General features: G+C 35.3%; 1 protein-coding gene across 4 annotated transcripts in view; it reads left to right on the forward strand.

The window, feature by feature from the left end:
• Positions 1-6,421, forward strand: part of SMC2 (structural maintenance of chromosomes 2) — a 51,217-nt gene extending 44,796 nt beyond the window's left edge. For all 4 annotated transcript variants that reach the window (XM_010843524.1, XM_010843523.1, XM_010843522.1 and 1 more), the window contains exons 23-25: positions 152-312; positions 3,451-3,598; positions 4,479-6,421. In XM_010843524.1, coding sequence (XP_010841826.1) covers positions 152-312; positions 3,451-3,598; positions 4,479-4,637 — 468 coding nt within the window. In that variant the 3' untranslated portion in view covers positions 4,638-6,421. The remainder of the gene's footprint in view (positions 1-151; positions 313-3,450; positions 3,599-4,478) is intronic.
• The last annotated feature ends 3,567 nt before the right edge of the window (positions 6,422-9,988 follow it).

Genomic DNA, 9,988 nt, shown 5'->3' on the forward strand with positions numbered 1-9,988 from the left:
AAAAAAAAAAAAAAAAAAAAAAAAAAAAAAAAAAAAAAAAAAAAAAAAAGAGTAACAGATAACAAAATTTCACCTGCTTGTTTACAAATACACATGTCATTTGATTTTTCTTGGAAAACCTTCTATGATATAAATCATTTTTTTCATCCAGGTGAACAAGGACTTTGGATCTATTTTTTCTACTCTTTTGCCTGGTGCTAATGCTATGCTTGCACCACCAGAAGGGCAGACTGTGTTGGATGGTCTGGAGTTTAAGGTTGCCTTAGGAAATACTTGGAAAGAAAACCTAACTGAACTTAGTGGTGGTCAGAGGTGAGTGAGTGTTCCCTTTGAAATAATTCCTCTTATTTTATTATAATCCATCAACTCTCTGCCTCCCAATTTTATTTCAGATTTGCTTTTCTATATTTGCATGTGAAATTTAAGGAGCCTAATCTGTGAGACTATGAATTCTGATTAGAACACTTGACTAAAATGATAGGCAACAAAGTAGAAATAAGGATTAGCATCTAGGAAACTAGACCAAATACATGAGAAACAATTATTTTCAGATACTGGAAAATGAATGATCCAGGAGTATGATCCTGAGAGGAAAGAAACAAAATGCTGAGTCCAGTGTTTACCCTAGCTTTCTCCCTAGGAGTAATTCTTGACTGCAGATGCAGGGAGGGAAACCCACACAAAGACCATTAGTCTTACTAAATGAAGGAAACATTAGAATTTGGGGAAGTCCCAGGGAAATACATCATGGCATTACGTTTGCACCGTCCCTAAAGTGAAGGCTATTCTAGACACACCTTAGCAAAGGTTAATTGCAGGCCCAACACTATTTAAAGACAGACCACAAAGTTGAGACTGTAAACAACATAATCACAGTGTTCAGCATCTAATAAACACTACTAGGCAGAAATCAAGAAAATGTGATTTATAACTTAGAGGAGAAACAGCCCCAGAAGTGACAGATGATAAAACTAGCAGACAGGAAGTTAAAGAGAGTTACATTAAGTATTTCTAAAGATTACAAGGTGAGAGAAATGGAAACTATTAAAGAAGATGCCAGTGAAACTTCTAGAGATTTTTTAAAAAACAAACCTGAAAGGAAAAGTTCTCTGCCTGAGATTGATAACAAATTCAGCCTTAAAAGGAACATGAGTGAATTTGAAAACATAGCAATAAACTATTAAAGTTAAACTTAGAAAGAGCTTCAGTGACCTGTGGGGCGACATTGAGTACTCGGACATACATATTATTGGAATTTCAAAGAGAGGAAGAGGTAAAACAAGATACTTGAAGAAATAACAGCCCAGATTTTCCAGATTTGATGAGTTCTATAAATCCACATACTTGATTTCTGTGAACCCCAGGTAGTATAAGGGATGGCCAGATGTTAAAGAATCTACCTGTAATGCAGGAGAGCTGGGTTGATCACTGGGTCAGGAAAATCCCTTGGAAAAGGAATGCCTACCCACTGCAGTATTCTTGCTTGGAGAATTCCATGGACAGAGGAGCCTGGTGGGTTGCAGTCCATGGGGGTGGCAAAGAATCAGATACCACTGAGCAACTAACACTTAACACTTTGCTTTCACACGTAGGATAAATGTATGTACTCGCTTCCTACACATACAATAACACAGCAAAGCATGTTATACATAGTTGCTGAAAACCAGCATTAGGAGAAAAAAAAATCCTAAAAGCAGCCAGAGGTAAAAAGGCACATTAAATGCCAAGAAACAAAGATAAGAATGACTTTAGACTTCTTGTCAAAAACTATGCAAGCCAGAAGTCTGGAACAACATATATAAAGTGCTAAAAGAAAAACGTGATAACCTAGAATTCTGTATGTAGAAACATTTTCATATTGAAGGCAGTATATGTTTTCAGAAAAACAAAAGGTGGAAGCATTTAATTCCAGTAGAGCTCTATAAATTAAAGGAAGTTCTCTGGTGAAAGAAAAATAGTACCAAATGGAAACTTGGGTCTACATGACAATTAAGAGTACTGGAAATAATATGTTCTGGACTTCAGGAAAGTTTCTCCAGCCTTACACAGTGATTCAGACAGCATACTGAGAGAAACTTTAAAAGATCATTTGGCCTCACTCCTTACCTGCAGAGAGCCAAATGATTAAAAGCCCCTGAGAGAAAATTATGAATATTCATATAATTGAAGATGTGTATTAATTTTGTATTTTCCCCCTGCAGGATTTACAGTCCATACTACTTGATTGTTTTCATGTGCTCTTTGCTGTCATGGAACTCTCCTCCTTTGGATGTAGAAAATACTAAGATCTGTTCATTTTTATTATGAGATCTTTTGTAATTTTTGTGAATAGAATAGCAGTCCACTCTATTTTTCACTATTGATAAAATTCCTAAATGTTCTAAGAGTCAAAAAAGACAGCTTCTGCTTCCTGGTCAATCATAATTGAATTCCACAGTATAGATCCCAACATCTTTAATTGTTTTTGCTAAAGTCCTCGAAAAACTTTTTGAGGAAAATAGAGAATATTTGCTTATTTTCTTACTGGAACTTGAAAATTACTTCCATAATTAAGACAATATAAACTTATTTTCAGATATACCACAGTCTAGCATAGTAGTTTAACTCTTGGTGAGCCCTTTTTTTTCCTTCCTAAATGAATAAGTTGAAAGCTCAGTGCCTTAAATATTTGGCACAGAGAAAGCCATTGAAAAGTAGTTTTAGGTCGCTTTAATGACCGTAGCTACCCTGTTCAGCTTGCTTTTTATTGTACTGTTTCATTCCTTTCCTTTGCTAGAAAATTTTGTTTCACCTTCCTAGACCCCTCTTCTTCTACACAAATTTTTCCCCCACTTACATGTTTCTTAATAAATACCCTATTGAAATACAGTAAGCATTAGACTGTTTACTCTAGTGCTGCATGCTAGAAGATATTTGAAGTTATAGAGTTAAGTGTGTTATAGCTGTTACTGTAATTTTAATCCTATTTTTAAATAATTATAAATGTCTTACAGTAAATAAAGATTTTTTAATGAAATGTTTAAGAAAAAAATATTATGAGAAGTATTATATTTCTTCATACCAGATTAGAACAAAATCCGTTACAATTAAAAGGGATATAAAAGAACTGAAAAAGAGTTTTAGGGAAGGAAAGGAAAAACTATTAACACTAATATGATGTCTCTTAAGATTAGATGCTAAATTTAACATTCTAGTTATCTGACAAGAAAGAAGAACATATAACTTCTATTCAAAATAACACTCATTGAAGTGAGGGAAGAATGGAAAGCTAAACTACTTTAATACAGCAAAAGTTTTCAAGTTTGAAACTTAAGATTCTTTTTTCTATAACTATCTTCCAGCTAAATCAGCACTCTTCATAATAATAGGGTAGCAGGTTTGCTTCAGCGCTTTGGCAAAAAGTGGTAAAATCAAGTTTTGATGGTATTTCTTTTGGCCTTCTTTTTTCAGGTCTTTAGTGGCTCTGTCATTAATCCTGTCCATGCTCCTTTTCAAACCTGCCCCAATCTACATCCTGGATGAGGTCGATGCAGCCCTAGATCTTTCTCATACTCAGAATATTGGACATATGCTACGTACTCATTTCACACATTCTCAGGTAAGAACCAAAAAGAGCTTCAGAATAGTTCTAGGATTTGTTTTTCTAAAACTATTCTTTAGTAATGGTCAGTATATATAAGGAATTTAGGATTGAAGAATACCAAGGTGTTGTATATCTCTTTAAATATATAATTCTATTCATATGGTTCCAGAAGGAAGGATGCTTTCATCTCTTATTAAAGAAAGAGCCTGGAATTACAATAGCAGGTTATAGCATGAAGAGGAATCTATTTTTTTTTTTTGTCACTTGAAATTATTTAGGTTAATTATTTTCTCTAGCTAGCTGAGAGAAGATGCACAATCAAAACAAGACTGTTTCAAAGATGTACCTGGAAAATATATCAGAAATGTGTCATGTGTTGCTTGATGGATACTCTTCATTCCTCCTAAAATGCAGAGAAAAACCCTTGAAGCTAAAAACAGTTTTTTATTGAACTGTTGCTGTAGTAACTAGGGCTACCATATAGATAAAGCATTGAACAGCTCTGGGGGGCTTCTGTTACAGTCATCATAGATTGTGTATTTATTATGGCAGGTTTTTAGCAGATAACAGTGGCATTTAGAGCTAGCCAGTTGATAGCTGATAAGACAGTTGATACTAACTGGAGAAGATAGCAACAAGCAGTCAACCAGCAGGAAATAGTAACTTGGGTAATGAAGCACTCACAGTAAAATTAAGCAACTCCTAAAACTGCATATGGAAAGAATTCATTTAGGTGCCTAATAATAACTATTTATTATGTGCATTTGCTTGGAGCCCAGCATTTAAAGAGATAGCAAAATCAAATTTTTTCCAAATGATTCTTAACCGCAGTACAAAAACAGCGAACTAACTTCAAGGATGCTACAAATTTTTCTGTTTTCCTTTTTCCCTTAAGTTCATTGTGGTATCCCTAAAAGAAGGTATGTTCAACAACGCAAACGTCCTTTTCAAAACCAAGTTTGTGGATGGTGTTTCTACAGTAGCCAGATTTACTCAGTGTCAAAACGGAAAAGTTCCAAAGGAAAACGAATCCAAGTCAAAAAGGCCCAAATGATCACACATGAAGTTAAAAGTAAAGATTCACTCCTTCACCTTGACCTGTTTTTTAAATATACGCTTTATAAGAACTTGGGATTCATGTTGTTTGTATAAAAATGTAATATTGTTACCTAACCCATTTTCTCTTCCTTATATAATCACTTATAACTGAGCATAAATTCCTCTTTTCTGAATCAGTGTTAACTATGGTCCAATTACTGTAATTGTGATTTCATGTATGTCACCAAGTGTTTTTTCTTACACAAGTCTTTTCTATATTAGGGAGCCTGAGATACATAGTTGGTGGTAAATTTTGTATGTAAGAGCAAAATTACCAAGAAGCAGATGAAATTAAATTACAGAATAAATATAGCTGATAATCAGCTTTTAATAGCTAATTCCTAAGGTAATATTAGTGTTTTCTGTTGCTAATAATGTCGTTCAGGTAAGGAAGAATCAAGTAGCAAGTAGCTGGACCAACAGAGGGAACACAAAGAAAGCTGTTAGCATGCCCTGAGCTATTTGTGTTCAGTTCCTTGAGGACAGTGCCAGGTCTCTGATTTAGACTCAAATAGAAAGCAGATCTTAAGAAGATTCCTGTTGTTTTAATGATGTTTGAATACCATATTATGCTTAGTAATTGGTCTGTGCAGTCTTCTTTTTTTTTTTGATCTTTATGAGTATTTTAATAAGAGCTTAGGACAAAGGTATCCTCTGCGTGCTGCTCTCTGCTGCAGGTTTATCTGAAGTCTCCTAATATGGTCAGAGATTTTGTTAGCCTTTTCATAATTCAATCAATAACAGTCTGTTGGTGAGTGAGAATATAGGAGCCAGCAGACTAAACCAAATTAATCTTTTTCTTTTAGTCATATACATATGTAAATAGATTCATCTGTTTTACCAAAAGGACTTAAAATTTCATGACTATTTCTTAGTGTCCTGTTTTCCAATTCAAAACCATGAATTTCCTTTTAAGATTTCAAAAGATGGCGCTAACAAACAGCATAAGAATACTATTGATAAGATTCTTCATATCTCTTAGTTTATCTCTAGAACTATGTATTCCAAACTCCAAATCTTGAAAGTTCTGACGTGATTTAACCTGACCTCAGGTATGTTATTTTGGCCCCACATTTCTTCTTACTACTTGAGTTTTTGTTCCTTTTTGGTATCCTTTTCCTAGTATATGCTCATACTTCCTGGCCTTGGGTTTAATATTTCTCATCCTTCATCCTCATACATAGCTGAGGATGTCAGGTAACACCCAGGTAACTGATACTGTGGGGCACATTGGAAAGATTGAATATGGAATTAGTTCTGTCCTCTGTTGGAGGAGGAGACAAAGCTATAAATGCTGAGTTACAGGAAGGTCCAGTATTGTATACAGTAGACGTCAGTATGGTGGTGGTGATGGTTTAGTCACTAAGTTGTGTCCAACTGTTGTGACCCCACAAACTGTAGCCCGTCAATTTCATGAGATTTCTTTCCAAATGTATTGCAGATTGTTTGCCAGAAAGAATTAATTCACACTGTTAATATAGTATACCTGTTGACTTCAACCTGGTCGGCAGTGGCTATTAATTATAATGATTCTAATTTACTAGTTACAAAATGGTGTTTAATTTCTATATTAATTATAATTTTGTAAGTAATTAGTAGGATTGACTATTCTACCATATGTGCTAATTTTCTTTCCTCTGCCAACAAATTTTCTATTTGTTTGCTTTTCCAGTTTTTATCTATGTGTATAATCTTGCTTTGTGATGGAAATCCTCTAATATATTAAACTTTTGTGAGTAATGTTGTCATTATTCTTTAATTAGAGGGAACACATTAAGGGGAATGGGAACATTTGTTTCACAGTAATATAAGTAACTAGTATTTGAGCTTTTTCTATACATCAGACACTATTCATTCATGTTTTCACACTTAATTCTGATAATAGTCCAGTGAGGGAAATACTGTTATCATTAGCAGTATATAGAGGAAACTCAATTGAGCCGTGAGGTTAAGAAACTTGCCCACTGTGTTAATACAGTTAGTGACTAGCAGAGCCAAAATACAGATCTTACTGTTAGTCTCTATTTATACACTACCTCTCTGATAGCTTGAATATCTGCATTTGTTATACATAGTAAATTTACGAGATGTCTGGATGACTAATATATACCATGTGAAACTTAGGGGAAAACCTCAAACATTTGAAGAAAGGATTCCTTGCATTTTTGTTATTGGAGTTTCAGGTATACTAACAGCAAATTTCAAAGCAACGATGATAGAATCCCTCTTCTACAATATATGGTGGAGTAATTTAACCGGCCAGCCCTCCCACAGTCATGTCATTTGCAAATTAAGGAAGTTGCCTCTTTTTTAATCTGTTACCTGTTTTATTCTCCTGCCTTATTTCACTGGCTTGAACTTTCAGCTCCATGTTGCGTGTAAGAGTGATGTGAGCTGGCATATTTGCCTTTTTCTCAGAATTAGGAAATAGAGGGTAAAAAAATCAATAATTTATAAGAGAAAAATAAGAGAAAAATTGATGAAAACAACATTTGTTTCTCAAAAGAGCAACAGAATCAGTAGATCTCTAATTAGAGCAACCAAATAAACCAGAGAAACTACCAATCACTAATACCAGGAATGAAAGAAGAATAAAAATCACTGGAACTGCCACAAGAAGAGACAAAATCTGAAGAGCCTCAAATACTATGAGTACAGTTGAAGTTATTGTCTTCCCACAAAGAAAACTCTAGTCCCATATAGTTTCTCTTGCAAATGTTTCCATTCAAGGAAGAAATAACACCAGTCATCATTACACAAAATTTTTCAGAAAATGGAGAGGGAAGAAATATTTCCAACTTATTTCATGAGGTCAGCCTTGTTCTGATATTAGAACTAGACCAAGACATTACAAAACAAGAAAATTACAGGACAATGGTCCTCATGAACAAAAATCCTGAAAATATTAGCAAACAATCTAACATCTATAAAAAATAAGTCATTTTCAGACTTTTTCAAAAGATGGAGCTGACATATATGGAAAACAAGCACTCACCCTTTACAACATACATGAAAAATAACTAAAAATGAGTCATGGACCTAAAAGTAATATTCACAACACTTCTAGAAAACAATTTTAATGGTCACAGATTAGGCAAAGATTTCCTAAGACAAAAAACAAGCCATTAAAAAAACATTAAATTGAAAATCTCTTCAAAAGACAGGAAAACAAAAACCACAGATTAGAGAAATCATTTGCAGTGTACTGTGCTCAGTCGCTCAGTGTGTTCGACTCTGCAACCCCGCGGACTGTAGGCCGCCAGGTTCCTCTGTCCGTGGGGATTCTCCAGGCAAGAATACTGGAATGAGTTGCTGTGCCCTCCTCCAAGGGATCTTTTCAACCCAGGGATCAAACTTGTGTTTCCTGCATGGCAGGCAGATTCTTTACCAGCTCAGCTACCAGGGAAGCCCTTGTAATGTACAGTTAACAGAATCACATGCAAAATGAAGAAAGAACTTGTTATTCACATGTCCAGTATTTGCATGAATGGTGCAAAATGGTAGGTGAAACTGCTGTCACTTTAGTTTAAATCAAGGCCACGTGGTATAAGTAGTACCAACTGCATTCACTACCATGCATTTGAATTTTTTTACATGGCATTTTGAGTGTATTTAATGAAGCTGTAAGAGTTATTTTATATATCAACTTCCTGAGTACATGTCTAATAATCTCAATGATTAAATGTGAATTATGTATAAAGCACTTATGTTGCATACCAAAACATGATGGTTATTTTGCAGAAATTATTTCATTTTTGTGAAGAAACTTTTTTCATGGAATTCCATTTTTACTTGAAAAGATAAGACAAACTGTTTATTAAGTCTATGGCATTTGTTAGACATTTCTCAAAATGAACAAAGTGAGCCTGTCACAAGAACCTAACATACATGTTGCAAATAATTGTAGCTTTGAAATGAAAATTAGAATATTGGCTACCGTGTATTCCTCATTGTGAGCCTGATATCAGTTCAATTACTAAGACTTTTCTGATAACACTGGTGGCAAAGTTAACATGGGGTTTTTAAGAATATTGCACTATGAAATGTATTAGCATTTTGAAATTTGTGTAACTCAATGAATGGTATTTTTCAGTGACCAATATGTCCACGTTAAAAAATCATGGATGGGTAAAATAGCCATTCTAATTACAGGAAAGACTGGTGATCTTAATATTACAAGGTAGAACTTTTGGTTTCAGATTCCACATTGCAACTGCCTTAAGAAGCTGTCACTTTTTGTTGTTTGTATCAAGAAAGAATATCCACATTATCTAATATTCCTCCCGTTCCCAACTCCATGTTTATTCTCAACTCTAGACAGGAAACTTGAATAATTTGTTCAAAGTCATACAACTAGAAAGGCGTGGAGGCAGAATTTAGACTCACACTGTGTGGCCGAAGAGCCATATTCCTAGCCATTATACTATAACAAACTGTGAGTTGGGTATACTTACTGCTTTGTACCTGGAGCTGAGAAAACATATTTTGCATTGGCAGGATTCTTACACTTGTCATGCATGGGTCAGAGCAAGGAGTGATATATTTAAATCCATCTTAGAGAACAGATTGCCGATTAGGTCTAAGGATCTAGTGAAATATTACGGTTACTAATCCCTAAAGCTATGATAGAATGGTAGGCAGAAGCTGTCCCTTTTCTTGTTAATCAGTTAAGGATCAGAGTTTTCTTCAGTGGCCTGAGAAAACACACAATTCTTTACAACTTTTATTATGCAGGTTATATAGGATGAGCTCTGTTTGTTGATGGTCATTAATTAAGCATCTAAAGTTCTATTAAACTTCAAGATTCACTCTTGTTCCATTCTGCATATTGGTCCTAGTGCACATTGCTACCCTATGTAAACATTTTGGCATTCTAAGCTCTCTAATGGAGAAGGCAATGGCACCCCACTCCAGTACTCTTGCCTGGAAAATCCCATGGATGGAGGAGCCTGGTGGGCTGCAGTCCACGGGGTCGCTAAGAGTCAGACACGACTGAGCGACTTCACTTTCACTTTTCACTTTCATGCATTGGAGAAGGAAATGGCAACCCACTCCAGTGTTCTTGCCTGGAGAATCCCAGGGACTGGGGAGCCTGGTGGGCTGCCGTCTATGGGGTCGCGCAGAGTCGGACACGACTGAAGTGACTTAGCAGCAGCAAGCTCTCTAATCTCCCACTTAGAGGAGTTACAGCCTATCTTAAGCTAACTGCCTTTATGAAGGATCTCTACTCCACCCAGTCTGCAACAGTTGCCACTCTTGAACACCGCCCTCTTCATGTTTTGCTCATGCTCGTCTATGTGGAATAGT

The sequence above is a fragment of the Bison bison genome, unplaced genomic scaffold (genome assembly GCF_000754665.1).
Source record: "Bison bison bison isolate TAMUID 2011002044 unplaced genomic scaffold, Bison_UMD1.0 scf7180017864183, whole genome shotgun sequence".
In the NCBI taxonomy this organism is placed as follows: domain Eukaryota; kingdom Metazoa; phylum Chordata; class Mammalia; order Artiodactyla; family Bovidae; genus Bison; species Bison bison.